Source organism: Phyllostomus discolor, chromosome 8 (genome assembly GCF_004126475.2).
Source record: "Phyllostomus discolor isolate MPI-MPIP mPhyDis1 chromosome 8, mPhyDis1.pri.v3, whole genome shotgun sequence".
In the NCBI taxonomy this organism is placed as follows: domain Eukaryota; kingdom Metazoa; phylum Chordata; class Mammalia; order Chiroptera; family Phyllostomidae; genus Phyllostomus; species Phyllostomus discolor.
In genome coordinates, this window is record NC_040910.2 from 93,581,209 (window position 1) to 93,595,712 (window position 14,504).

General features: G+C 36.8%; 1 protein-coding gene across 11 annotated transcripts in view; it reads right to left on the reverse strand.

Moving 5' to 3' along the window:
* BCAS3 (BCAS3 microtubule associated cell migration factor) overlaps positions 1-14,504 on the reverse strand; it is a 485,409-nt gene that overhangs the window by 437,072 nt on the left and 33,833 nt on the right. For all 11 annotated transcript variants that reach the window (XM_036033603.1, XM_036033602.1, XM_028521954.2 and 8 more), the window contains exon 6: positions 3,534-3,615. In XM_036033603.1, the coding sequence (XP_035889496.1) occupies positions 3,534-3,615 (82 nt within the window). The remainder of the gene's footprint in view (positions 1-3,533; positions 3,616-14,504) is intronic.

A 14,504-nucleotide genomic window follows, 5' to 3' on the forward strand; every position in this document is an offset into this window, starting at 1 on the left:
TTCACTTTTAGTTAGGGAACAGACTTTTCCCAGAAATACCTACAGAAGAGGAACTTGCATTTCTTTTAGGTAATAATTTTCAAAAGATTATACCATATAGCAACACTCAATAAATATTCATTACCACTGTATATCAACCAAATATTCTGTGATACAGTAAAGATATGAAAACAGCCTACAAATCTAGCAATTAAGAGGAAAATGAGCAACTAAAATATAAAAAAAAAGAAAATACAGCCCTGGCTGGTGTGGCTCAGTGGGTTGAGTGTCGTACTGCAAACCAAAAGGTCCCACCAGGCCACATGACTAGGTTGTGGGCCAAGTCCCCCACTGGGAACATGTAAAAGGCAACCAATCAATGTTTCTCTCCCTCTCCCTCCCCTCTCTCTAAAAAACAAATAAATAAAATCTTTAAAATGAAGTAAATAAATAAAAACAGTAAGTCCATGACACCACATACCACTGACACTGGCTAAGGAGAAAGAAGAATTAGAAGGACATCAGTATTCTGGAAAACAAAACAGCAAATTAAAAAGGTCTGAAAAAAGAGGAAATGTAACTACTTCAATATAACTATCACAAAGGAGTGTTGTTGAAGTGAGGAAGGGAAAGAAGGAGGAAGAGGGGAGAAAAATGGTTAAGGATGGCCAAAAATGATGCTGTAAAAATCCACTGTGAGAATTTCACTGTATTTGACTCATATTGAGGAAATAATCAACAGAACAGAGTGACATTTAAACTACTATGAAAAGCATACTCTATTTATTCAAGAAGGTAGAGTGCAAACATGTTAAAAAGACACTGGAGATCTCTCCTACACATGCATGCACCCATGTGCACGCACACATACACACACGCTCCTTCTAAAAATGGAAAATACAGTGTCTGAGATGAAAAATTCACTGGGTAGGTAAACAATATATAGATACTGCAGAGGAAAATCATTAGGAAACAAGAAGAGGAACCAACAGAAACTACAGCTATGGTACATTTATGCAAAGGGATACTACTCAGCCATAAAAAAAGAAGAAAACTTTACCCTTTGCAATAGCATGGATGGACCTGGAGAACATTATGCTAAGTGAAATAAGCCAGTCAGAGAAAGACAAGTACCATATGATTTCAGGACAGTGTATGAATCAAGAAACAAAACTGCAAAGTTTCAGAATACTGGGAACAAAACCAACACTCTACTGGATGCCAAAGAGAAAAACAAGCCATATACAAAGAAAAAGGTATCAAAATAGCTTCAGACCCTTCAACCATGACACTAAACCAGTGCCTTCAAAATTCTGAATTACTATTATTTACAAATGAGTATTGTTACCCAGCCAAATTGTCATTCAAGAATATGGAAGAGCCCTGGCTGGTGCGGCTCAGTGGATTGAATGTCGGCCTGCAAAATGAAGGGTTGCTGGTTCGCCTCCTGGTCAGGGCACATGCCTGGGTTGCACGCCAGGTCTCTGGTTCACAGTGTGCGAGGGGCAATCATTTGATTGAAAAAAGAAGAAGAAGAAGAAAAGAATATGGAAAGAGTAAAGACATCTTCAGACAAACAGGTCTACCACACACCTCTTTTCAGGGAAACTTCTTAAGGACTTATTCCATCACCACAAGCACATAAAGCAATATGGCAAAAGAGAGGGATGGGGTACTCTTTATCCACTACAAATTGTATATACTCATATATAAATTTTGCATATATAACTTTGATGAAAACAATCTAAACAAATAACCAAACACAATAAAGCAGATAATGCATAATTTTTGGCAAGTCAAAACTGAACATTTAGATATGTGAAATTATATTTTAAAAACCTGATATTCTTTAAAGTAAGCATATTATTATAGATGGAGGAATCTATTTTTAATCCTTATCCAAGAATATTTTTAATTGCTGTGGGCCGGTGGGGGGGTGGGAGAAACAGAGAGAGAGAAATGATCGGTTTGCCCCCTGTACATGCTCTAACTGGGATGACAGAACCCACAACCTAGGGATGCACCCTGACTAGGGATCAAACCTGCCCCCTTTCAGTGTACAGAATGACATGCTAATCAACCAAGACATACCAGCCTGGGCAGAGGATTACTTTTTAATTAGACAAAGTAAATTAAACATACTAAAATTCTACTAGGCAATATTAACTTTTATAGCTTTGCTGAGAAAAGTTGAGCATTAATAACTGATGTAAACAGGAGGCTCATAAATGAAATGAAGCAACAAAAATCTGCCTCTGTCAATTACATACAAAGAAACAAAGATGTAGAACAATCCTTAAGCAATAAAGTCCTTGATTTTAACCATCCACAAAGAAAGCTGACTATACAAAAAAAACCTTCCAGAAAATAATGTTCTACACTCCTCTTTGTCAAAGATTTCACCAAAACACAAATGCAACAGACAATGGAGCAAGAGGAGAGTGCAAAGGAGAGAGACAACAGAGCGGATACCTGCATATATCACATAGTTCAACATAAGGAGAAAAATCTCCACGTGGCGTCAGGATACTGTTACCTTACTACCTCCACCATTCCCGTTACAATTAAGCAGATTTAATCACTACATTAATCTTTAACGTTACTTATGCATACAATAATACACATGGTAGTTTTAATAAACATCATTCTCAACAATTTAGAGAATTAATGAGAAGTAACTGTTTAAAGAAGTATTATGAGGAAGATTTCCAACTTCTGGCTAAACTTTAAAAACATAATGGAATTAAAGTATTTTAATATCCTCTTTTAAAAAATATTTTAAAGTATTCAAATAATACTAATAGGATTGTTTTTAGTACACATGAGAAAATATGGAGTGAACACAGCCAAGTTAATGAGAAAATAGAACCTTTAGAAAGCTCAGATCATTAGGCATCCAAATAGCAGATTTAATTTAAAAATGTACTTGATTTAAAGAAAAAAATAAAACATGATCTTTAAGTACAACATTAAAAAGCATTCATTATTAAAGCAGAGATCCAAAAAAAGCAGAGGTCAAAAGCCAGAAAATATTCTTCTGACACAGCCGGAAATGCAAATGGCACACTCATCTATAATCAAGATAATGACGAAACACCAAGCTCTCCAAGGCAGTCAGTATAACGGAGAAGAACAGCAGAGACACGAGAACAGCAGAGACCTGGGGAACACCCAGAGAAGAAAAGTAAACCAGAAACATCACAAAAGCGGCACAGTCAGCAAGGAAGGGGTCTGGGAAGAGCAGTGCCATTAAAACCAGGAGAGAAGCGGGCTTCCAGAAAGAGCCAGCCAAGTCAGAGGCTAAACCAAGATCAAAGAAGAAGAAGATAAATCAAAAACACAGCAGAAAGTGAATGGCCATATTGAATTGGTTAAGATTACCTACTTCCATCCCAACTGACAAGACTAAGAGTTTATCTTGGGGGGGAGAGGAGAAGAGGTATAGACACTTAGAGAAAAACAGACTTTAGTTATCATTCTTGCTGTCTGTAGTCCAAGACCAATAAAAGAGAGACTTTCTGAATGGTTTGTTTCTTCTAAAAGGATACACTCACCAAACTGTGGAGCAGGCAAGATCCTAGCCGCTCGAATTGGGCCATGTCGAACAGAAAAGAGCTCCTGAGCTTCCCCACTGATCTGCATGGAAAACAGAAAAAGCATTGCAGTAAATGAAAACACAGGTCAGTCCACGATCATATGAAAACAAGATTCTTAAGTGTCATCACAATTTATTATCTGAAATGTAATTTACACCACTCGTACACATTTATGGTTGATCATACACATTATATATTCATATCCCTAAGTTATTCTTAAAAATTATAAGAGCATGCACTTGATATGAATAGAAGAACAAATGGTCTGCCCTGAAATCCATAATTTTTATCTTTAATAAATGACTAAGTCAGCTCAGTTCCTGCATGACTGCCTTGCATTTTAAAGCAAAACAACTATGTTTTTTTTTTTTTATTAGTATCCACTTTTCCATGTAAGTAAAAGATAAATATTCTTAGATATTTTTTGCCCTGGCTGGCGCAGCTCAGTGGATTGAGCATCGGCCTGTAAACCGAAGGGTTGCTGGATCGATTCCTGGTCAGGGCACACGCCTGGGTTGTGGGCCAGGTCCCAGTTGGGGGCATGCAGCAGGCAGCAGGTCCATGTTTCTCTCGTACATCCATGTTTCTCTCTCTTTCTCCCTCCCTCCCCTTTCTCTAAAAACAAATAAGTAAAACCTAAAAATATTCTTAGTTACTTTTAAAAGAAGATCTTAAATGTTGTACTAACTTTCACAAATATGTTGTAAAAGGAAAGGCAAAATGTATTGCAAACACTGAAGTGAAATGTCAATGATCCAGTTACCAGTTATGGTTCTGAAACTAACTAGCTATTAACCACCTTGAGTAAATCATTTAACCTCTATAAACTTTTTAATGTTCTTTCTTCTTTCTTAAACACACTTTTAATAAAAATATATACATTCAAGGTGTACAATGGGATGATTTGATATGCATATACGTACTAAAATGATGACTGGGGTCTCTCCTCAGAGCTACCTTCATCATGTGAGGAGAGCACCTGACACCTGTTCCTTAGGACTTTCCAGTACCCAATGCAGTCTAATTCCCTACACGCGTGAACACACTACACACTACATCCACATTACATACTACATGACTACATTATCATCTACACTACAGGACTCCGACTTTGCTCCATCTGACCAACACCTCCCCACTGCCCCCACTGCTCCCACTGGGAAGGTAAAGGTGCTGAAAGACATCAAACACACTTTTAATTTCCAAATTCAATGAATAAAAGGACATGTAAGCATCATTAAACATCCTCACTTTTATTATACACTAACACTGTCTGAATGCCCATTTTTTTAGTCCTATCAGATTTATTCCTCAGATATGAAGAGTACAACAATCCATTAATATAAACGCAAAGGGGATATGCTAATACATGTGTCAAGTGTGCAAAAACAACTGTTTTTCAAAACTAGAGGGTCAAAAGAAAGTTTACTGCTAATTGGAACAGATTAAATTTGAGTTAAGAAAGCTTTCCAAACTACTTTAAGTAGTAATGTAGTTCCCAATACACTTTCATAATTGTCACGTGTTCAATGGAATAGGTAATATCCGATAAGGAAAAAGGGAAACATTGTACAACTAGTTCTAAATATCCTAGAACTTATAACAAACATCATAATGATAAACATTCAACAGAGGAAACATGCCGATGGTACTTTTTTAAACAGCCCTGCCAGATGAGCAGTTTAAAATATCAACAGTGTACACATTATAAAATAAAAGGCTTATAAATCTTCCAATATTAAATATAAATCTGTAGAGCTGCCTTTTATATTAACTTTTTCAGATCTTCATCCTCTCTTCTATCAGAATTTAAGTGCTGTAACCTATATTTTTGTTTCTTATAAATGTTAAATTATGGTAATGCCTAAAGAGCCATCATATTCATTTTCCTTATAAGAGTCATTACAACTTATTTATTGGCCGCAATGGCAAAGCCGTGTAATAGCACCTGGGACGCGGAGGGCAGGGAATGCTCGGCTCTTCGAACTCACTGTGCAACAGCACCACCTATCACCAATCAGATACACGGAGGCTATAAACTCAGCAGAGCAAATCATAAGAACTTTCCTCTCTACAAATTCCTTTGTGAACATTAATTTTGTAAGTGAAAACCAGGGCCATTAGGTACTGCAGCTCTTACATCTACAATTTTTATTATTATCAAGTAAAATTTAAAACTAAAAAAAAACTCTTTATTTAAAACTCACTTTGTTCAATCTCCCACCCAAAGTAGTAATCATACATTCTCTGAAATCTAAAAATCACCAAATCTAAAATCTTTTATTTTAAACACACTTTTACCGAAAGGTATATCACTAATGTAATCAATTACATTACAGATATATTACTGGCTCTCCCCACCAAAGCTGCCAAGACACTTACTTTATGAAAATAAATTGTCTTTTAGGCAATGGATATTCTTCTACGACACACATACTATTTCTGTTAACAAGGAAATAAAAAATAGACTTGTTGGGGGAGAGGGGTGGAAGGGGACTAAATGGTAATGGGAAAAAATACAATAAAAATAAACAGAAAAAAAAACAGAAAATAGAACTTGCATTGAATTTAAATTAGGATAATGAAAACCACTTCTCAATATCACAAATAAGGTTTATACCTGTAACAAATCATAGTATTCTAACACAAAATCTACTCTATACCATTATTTCCATATGCCACAGGTCTAGCATTTAACTTTTGGTTCTGTCAAATAAAGCCCTAAAGTTTAAAAAAAATTAATCGTATTTAACTGAGCTCCTGTACTAAATTACACTAAAAAATAAAGAATAAAACAAACCTGTCTTGGCATGCTCACAATACAATATGTTTGTTATCACTGGATTAATACACAAGAGCTTACTGTGATACACAAAACATTTTGAAATCTGAACACACAGTGCTTTTCAGACTAATGGCTTTCAAAACAAACCTAAATTCCAGCTTCTACTCTAAATCCCTTTTTAAATGTCCAACAACAGGTAGAAAAAAAGCATTAGGACTGATTATAAAATGCACCCTCACATTCATTACCTATCCTTCACTGCTTGTAAGTTAAGTTCCTAGAAGTTTTAATTATAACATAAAGGAAGGAAGAAGGGAAGAAATATTCTGTCACTACTTGTAGATGTTTGTGAATATATTAAAATCTAGATTGTTACAAGCATAACTGTAAAGTATCCTAAGTGACTCACAAATGTCAAACTTCCCGGAGGCGAGAACTCTGTATTTGCAAATTCTATACTGGGCGGCTATTTCCGAACAGACAGTGCTACCGAAGCGTATACAGATGAGATGTGCACATTTTAGAAAGGACACAGAGAGGATGGGCATGCCCTGCTCTAGCTGCCGTTTTCAATTGCCTCTAGTATTTTATACATTGTGTTCACTGGTAATTTTGCTCTCAAATAAATAAGTGTCAAGACCTATTACATTTCTAAAGGCTTTCAAAGTGATTTTTAGGTTTCTTAAAAAAAGCTCATTGAAAATGACAAAGAATCTCAGAGACGAGGATTTTATAGATCCTGAATAGAATTACCAGGAGCTGTAAATTCACTTTTAAACCAACAATAATAATAAATCCAAGGGTAGAACTAGAAGGAAGGCGTATACCAAGCCATGTTCCACCTTCCTGGCAACTGCGGTTACTTGGAGAGAGGAGGAAACTTCTCCAATAGCTCCTCCTGGGTCTCTGCCTTTGTTCTTACTGGCATTTTAATTTCTGATGACAGACTTTTGTTGTTTGGAGCATAAACCGGACGTACCAGTTTGGAGGCACAATAAGGAGAACAAAGAATGATTTGTTCACACTGTAGGAAAAAAATCTTTTCCAACCATAGAAAATAGCTTTCGCATGGTGAAAATATGCAAATTACATACCAAACCAAAAAAGATGGGGGGAAAGTACAAGTTTAGAATCTCACAACTCAATCTAAGGCAAAAGGAAATTATAACAGCCGAGACAATAATACACACAGAGAAAAGGCTATAAAAGTTGTGGGAGAGCTTTGTAAGTACTTTTAGAGAATTCTAAAAGCAAATGAAGGTCATCGAGCCCTCAGAACCAACTTGTCTCTGAAACCCCCATGACTTTTCAGACACATCTGACTACAAAATGGAAAATTTAATCAAAAACCAAGGACAATAATGATAACACTTTACAATCGCACAGAGTTAGGACAAGGGTACATATTTACAGCTCAAACTATCCTTTTATTTTTTTATTTTTAAATAAGTTCTCAGTTTGGTTTTTTTCTCATTGATTTTTAGAGAAGGAGAGGAAGGTAGAAGAGAGAAAAAAAAAAACATCAATTTGCTGTTCCATTCATTTATGCACTCATTCGATGCTTCTAACATGTGCCCTGACCAGACTTCAAACCCACAACTTTGGCGCACTGAGACAACGCTCTAACCAACTGAGCTACCTGGCCAGGGCTTTTGTTCCCCACCCCACCCCAGCCTGCACCCCCTGCCAACTACCATTTAGGCACTGGTCAAATATAGAATTGTGGTCTGCAATTGATTCTTTTTAGCAAACATCATTTTAAGATAACAGGTATAGAAGTAACACATAAATCATATGTATGTGTACAAATTAATAAATTTTCAATGTTAATACACCTCTGCTACCCTCACAGACAACAACAAACAGAAATTATGGATACTCAGAAGGTCCCTCCATGCCCCTTCCTAGTCACAAATCCATCTCAAGAATAATTTTAACCACTATCCTGAACTTGAAATACCTGTAAGTTTTACTTGCCTACGTTTATTTAAATGAAAACACATATTGTGTATAATACTCTCCCCTTATCTGTGGATATATGATTCCAAGACCCCCCGTGGAAGCCTGAAACCTTGGAGAGTACTGAATCCTGTATATATACTATGTTTTTTCCTATAATACATACCTATTGTAAGTTTAATATATAAATTAGGCACAATAAGAGAATAACAATAACTAATAATAAAATAGAGCAAATATAATGATAGACTACAGTAAGAATTGTGTGCCAATATCTGTGTTTCAGGTTATCCTTTTTAAAAAAAAGATTTTGTTTATTTATTTTTAGAGAGAGGGGAAGGGAATGAGAAACAGAGGGGGAGAAACATCAATGTTTGGTTGCCTCTCACATGCCCCAACCGGGGACCTGGCCCACAACCCAGGCATGTGCCTTGACTGCAAATCGAACCCACGATGCTTTGGTTCACAGGCCGGCATTCAATCCACTGAGCCACATCAGGCAGGGCTCAGATTATCTTTTGAATCTGCTGTAACAACTTGCCAAATATCTCATTAATTAATCAGTTAAATAAAATTTATGGCACATCCTTTTCACAGTTGTGATTGTCATGATCTTACCATTTTCTTTTTAAGATTTTATTTATTTACTTTTAGAGAGGGGGAGAGAAACATCAATGTGTGAGAAATACATCAATCGGTTGCCCCTCACACAACTCCACTGGGACCTGGCCCTCAACTCAGCCATGTGCCCTGACTGGGAGTCGAATCTGCAACCTTCGGAATGAGGCTTGGCACTCAATCCACTGAGCCACATCAGCCAGGGATATCTTACCATTTTTAAAATAATGTCATAAAGAATACTGCTATAAATATTCTTGCACATGTCACTTGGTGGACATATTTCTTTTGGGTATATATTTTTGGGTATTGCTTCTATATTAGAAATATGTGCTTATTTTATAGATTTGAATTAGATCTATAAATTTTAATAAAATAACTTTCTATTTACCTGTTTACACTTCCACCAGCACTGTTAAAAGAGTTCTTGCTGTGGCTGGTGTGGCTAAGTGGATTGAATGCCAGCCTGTGAACCAAAGGGTCTCCGGTTCGATTCCCAGTCAGAGCATGTGCCTGGGTAAGGGGCCAGGTCCCCAGTAGGGGGCGTGTGAGAGGCAACCACACATTGATGTTTCTCTCCCTCTGTTTCTCCCTCCCTTCCCCTCTCTTTAAAAATAAATAAATAAAATATTTTTTTAAGTTCTACTTGCTCCACATCCTCTCCAACAGTTAGTATCAGCCATGATAGGTGTTCAGTAACATTCACACACTGTGGTTTTAATTTACATTTTCTTCATGACTAAGGACACTACTTTATATACCTATTGGAATTTAGTAATACTATTTCATGAATGGCTGTTAAAGTCTCCTACCCAATACAGTTACCTGATTTTTAAAAATTATAGATTAAACTCATTAGGCACAGTGAAACAAAATGTATAAATCAGTCTCTGGAAAAAGCAATGCTGCCTCAAAGTGAATATAGCATAGTCTATTATAGTAGCCCTCCACTAGGGCAAATGATGTGAAACATTTGTCCTAAAGGACCCTTAGTTTCCAGAGGTGTGTATATATATATATATATATATATATATGATAAACAGTATAGAATATGAATGAGATTCAAGAACTCATTTCAGCAGTTCTGGAAAAAGATAGAGCTCTTTGTACCTAATTGAATTCATATTTTAATTCCAAATCCAGTCATGATCAATCTTCCCACCCAACTTATGTACAAATGGTTGGCTTATACCAAAATAATATCCCTTGAAGTAAAAAAAAAAACATTGATTTGTAAAAATTCATACAAACATTCAAAGAAAACCAGTTTCTGCTAAAAAGAATCACACAAAAATCACTGTTTCTCCTGTAACTCAAGCAGTTCAAACACAAGGCATAATGATCAATAGTTCTGTTTCTTTTTTTTAAAGGTTTGTTTGTCTGTTTGTTTGTTTCTAGAGAGAGAGGAGAAGGGAGGGAGAAACAGAGGGAAAGAAATATCAATGTGTGGTTGCCTCTCTCAAGCCCCCTATTGGGGACCTGGCCCCTAACCCAGACATGTGCCCTGACTGGGAATTGAAGCAGTGACCCTTTGGTTCTCAGGCTGGCACTCAATCCACTGAGCCACACCAGCCAGGGCTGTTCCCTGATAGACACTTTAACAAGCTTTACTCTTTAAAATAAAATAAAATGTAAAAGAGGTACTGATTTACGTATTTTTCAAAATGGCTACATCATATGTAGCAAATCACTTCTAGACTGAAAATATGAATTAAAAGACTAAGTCACCAGACATGAAAGAAAATAGAGAAAGATGCATCTTTCATGTGCATCCCAAGCACATCCTGACTTTCAGTCAAAAGTATCTTTACGCAGACTCCTCTGGACAACCAATGGCGCTGGCTCCACCTCGGACGACTAAGGGAGTCCGAGCAGCCAATGGATGGGGCCCTAGAAGTTTTATTTTTTCACCCAAACAATGGCTTATGGCAACAATGCCAAATATGTACTGCATGCCAAATCATCAGTTACAAATACCACACAGCAACAACATCAGCGATCCTAACAGTTTATGAATTAGACTTGTGTTTATTAACTATACAAATTTGCTAAATCTGAGTTTAGCTTTTAAAATAAGGGTGATGACATATTGATCTAACAAGGCAACTGTGTAAAACCATGTATTTAAAATATGTAGCACATAGTTGGCACTCAAAAGATAGTTGGCACTCAACAAGCATCAAGAAGCATCTTCTTCTCGATGCTTGTTGAATGAACGAACTGATAAATAAATGACTGAGTCTATATTGGCTCATTATTCAATCTTAATGGTATTAAGCATAATTTGCCATTGCCCCACTGTTCTTAAAGCACGTTAATATTTAAGACCTGGAAATTTGTTATAATACTGTGTCATAAAACGCACTTTGGCACAACTCATTCTCAACCCCACTGATATTTTACTGCCTATGCTTTCCAGCTTGAGGAAAGGACTGCTCCGGAGACAGCAAGCAGCACGTCATCTGCACAGATTTTATCCCACTGCTCTTCTCTCTCCTGCTCAGTACCAAGGCAAGTCTTCCACCCTCTTTGACAAACATCCCACACTCATTCCAACCTCTATGTGTTTATACAATGTTTCTACCTGCAACAGGTTTTCCTACCAACAGTGATGTAGCAACAGCCCATTTAAATTAACAGATGTAGCCCTTGCTGCTGTGGCTCAGTGGATTGAGCTCCAACCTTCGAACCAAAAGGTCGCCAGTTCAATTCCCAATCAGGGCACATGCCTGGGTTATGGGCCAGGTCCCAGTGTGGGGTGTGTGAGAGGCAATCACACACTGATATTTCTCCCCCTCTCTCTCTCCTTCCCTTCCCCTCTACCTAAAAAATAACAAAATCTTTAAAAAACAAAATTTTTAATATATACAAATGTAGCATTATCAATCTTTTGTAATTGTTCACATGCATTAACCATACAAACACAACCAAAAAGAAGTTCCCTAAAAAGATTATTGTTTAGTAGTTTCAAAGTTTAAAAGTAGCAGCAAATAAAATGTTTTCATTAAGGAGAAAAATGTGGACTATGGGCTTAATTAGTTATTAAGTTAGTTATTAATAACATTAGTTATTAATACTGTGTCAATATTAATTCAATTTTACAAATGTACCTCACTAGCATAAGATGTTAATAGGACAAAATGGGGGAGAGAAGGTACATGAAAATTCTCTGTACTTCCATTCAATTTTTATGTAAAACTAAAATTGTTAAAATAAATAATATATACAGGTGGGGCAAAAACCAGGTTTACATTTGTGAGTATGCAAAATAGTTTATTCTTTTTTATTATTATTAATATATTTTCTTCACAAACAACTGTAACATACTTTAAAAAAATATTTCATTCATTTATTTTAGACAGAGGGAAGGGAGAGAAAAAAAGAGGGAGAGAAACATCAATGTGTGGTTGCCTCTCACGGGCCCCCTACTGGGGACCTGGTCCGAACCCCAGGCATGTGCCCTGATTAGGAATCAAACCCACAATCCTTTGGTTCGCAGGTTGGAGCTCAATCCACTGAGTCACACCATCCAGGGCTGTAAACCCACTTTTGCCCACCCTGTATACAAATTTTAACATTCCCCAATATCCACTGCTCCCCAAAATAGGGATGAAAGGTAAAAATATAGAGAAACGGGGGGAATAAAGAGACAATGAGTTCTTATGCTGAAGAACTCAGTCTCTAAAGCAGCAAAAGGACCTCACTTAGCCTATTTAAACATAGCCAAGTGTTAGAAACAGCCTAAGTGCCCATCAGCAGATGAACATATTAAAAAACATTTACACAATGGAATACTATGCAGCAGAAAGAAAAAAGAAGGAACTCCTACCTTTTGCAACAGCATAGATAGAACTGGAGAATATTATACTAAGTGAAATAAGCCAGTTGGCAAAAGATTAATACCATATGATCTCACTTATAAGAGGAATATAATGAACAAAATAAACTAACAAGCAAAACAGAACCAGAGACATGGAAACAGGGAACAGACTGACAGCTGCCAGAGAAAAGGGGTGGGGGGGGGGGGGGGCAAAGATGGAAAGAAGGGGAAGGGATCAGTCAAAGAACATGTATGAATGAACCACAGACACGGACAATGGTGTGGGTATTGACTGTGGGAGTAGGGGGTAGGTAGGGCAAAGGGAGAAAATTGGGACAACTGTAATAGAATAAACAAGAAAAAAAAATTTTAAAACAAGTATATACAATAGTTAAACTTTGTTCATTGTTTTACATGTAACAGTTATCTGTATTAATCATACAGATAACAAGTGAATTAGTAAGTTCCTTAAAAAGATTTTTTTCATTACTTACTTTAAAAGTCACAAGAATAAATTTTTTAATTAGGGAGAAAATGTAAAACTAAAAAAGAGAAGTAGGGAAAGGGGTGGGAGGTATCATCTTATACTAAGGTATTTAATTTAGTTAGTAAGCAACAAAAGGACCTCACCAAGCTACATGAGTGGCTATTATAACTACAAAACAATCTCCAAGAAGAGCTGATAGTCTCTCTCTAGAGTCACCCTGTGAGGCCACTCAGTGATGTCCTTTCATTTTAGACACAAGTAAACATGGAAGACTATCCCCAAAATGACCCAAACCAAAGAGGCATCAGAATCTCCTACTAACACACTGTATTCAAACAGCTCTAAACTCAGGCCTTTTTTTCTCTAACAAGTCTCACTGCCAGGGGGTGATTTTCCATATTATAGCTCAGCTCCAACAATTGCAAAAACTTAAGATAGCACAGTTTGAGGAAAGTATTCCTAACAGTAAAAAGTAATTCTTTTGAAAGCTCCTAAAATTAGGAGGAAGAAGGGGACAAGTTTTTTATTTTATTTTTGCCCACCTAACCACAAATGATCCAGTCAAAGTGTCAGTATCTCCATAACCCATTCTGTATGCCATCAGGGAAGGAAAGAAAGGCAAACCACAAAAACCCACTTAAAACACATACTTGTGAGGACTAACGACTTATAGAACAGTTATTTGCAAACCACATAAGCAGACGGCAACTGAGTCTATATTTTGGTCTTGACACTAAAATCAAAATACAAAACTGGAGGCAAGAAGGAAGTGAGTTTCAAGAACAATATTAAATGCACAGAACACAAATAACAAATAGGACTTGTAATCACAGCTTCATACTCCCAATTTTTTGCATACAGAGAGAGGGTATTTTAAGTCGACTTGAACCTTTCCCCTTCAGCCTGATTTTTGAAAGGAAGATCAAAGAAAAACAGTTTAAACTCACAGGGCCCTTCAGCTATGCAACACAGATTTAGACATTACACTTCAAAACACCAGCCATTACTTCAGCACCACCAGTCCAAATACCATTCCGAGCTTTGAAGCAGCCCTAATGGTATCTTCCATTTGCAAGTAACACTTCTGTAGTCAAAAGATCTTACTCAGGGTAGATGTTAATGCAAAACCACTCAGGCGACACAGACACGCAGGCCTGGAGGCAGACGGGAAGGTGTTCAGAAGTCAATGTAACACCATTACGGAGAGTGTCGGCCTAGCAGCTGTCATAAACACTTCATAATCACTCAGAAACACAAACT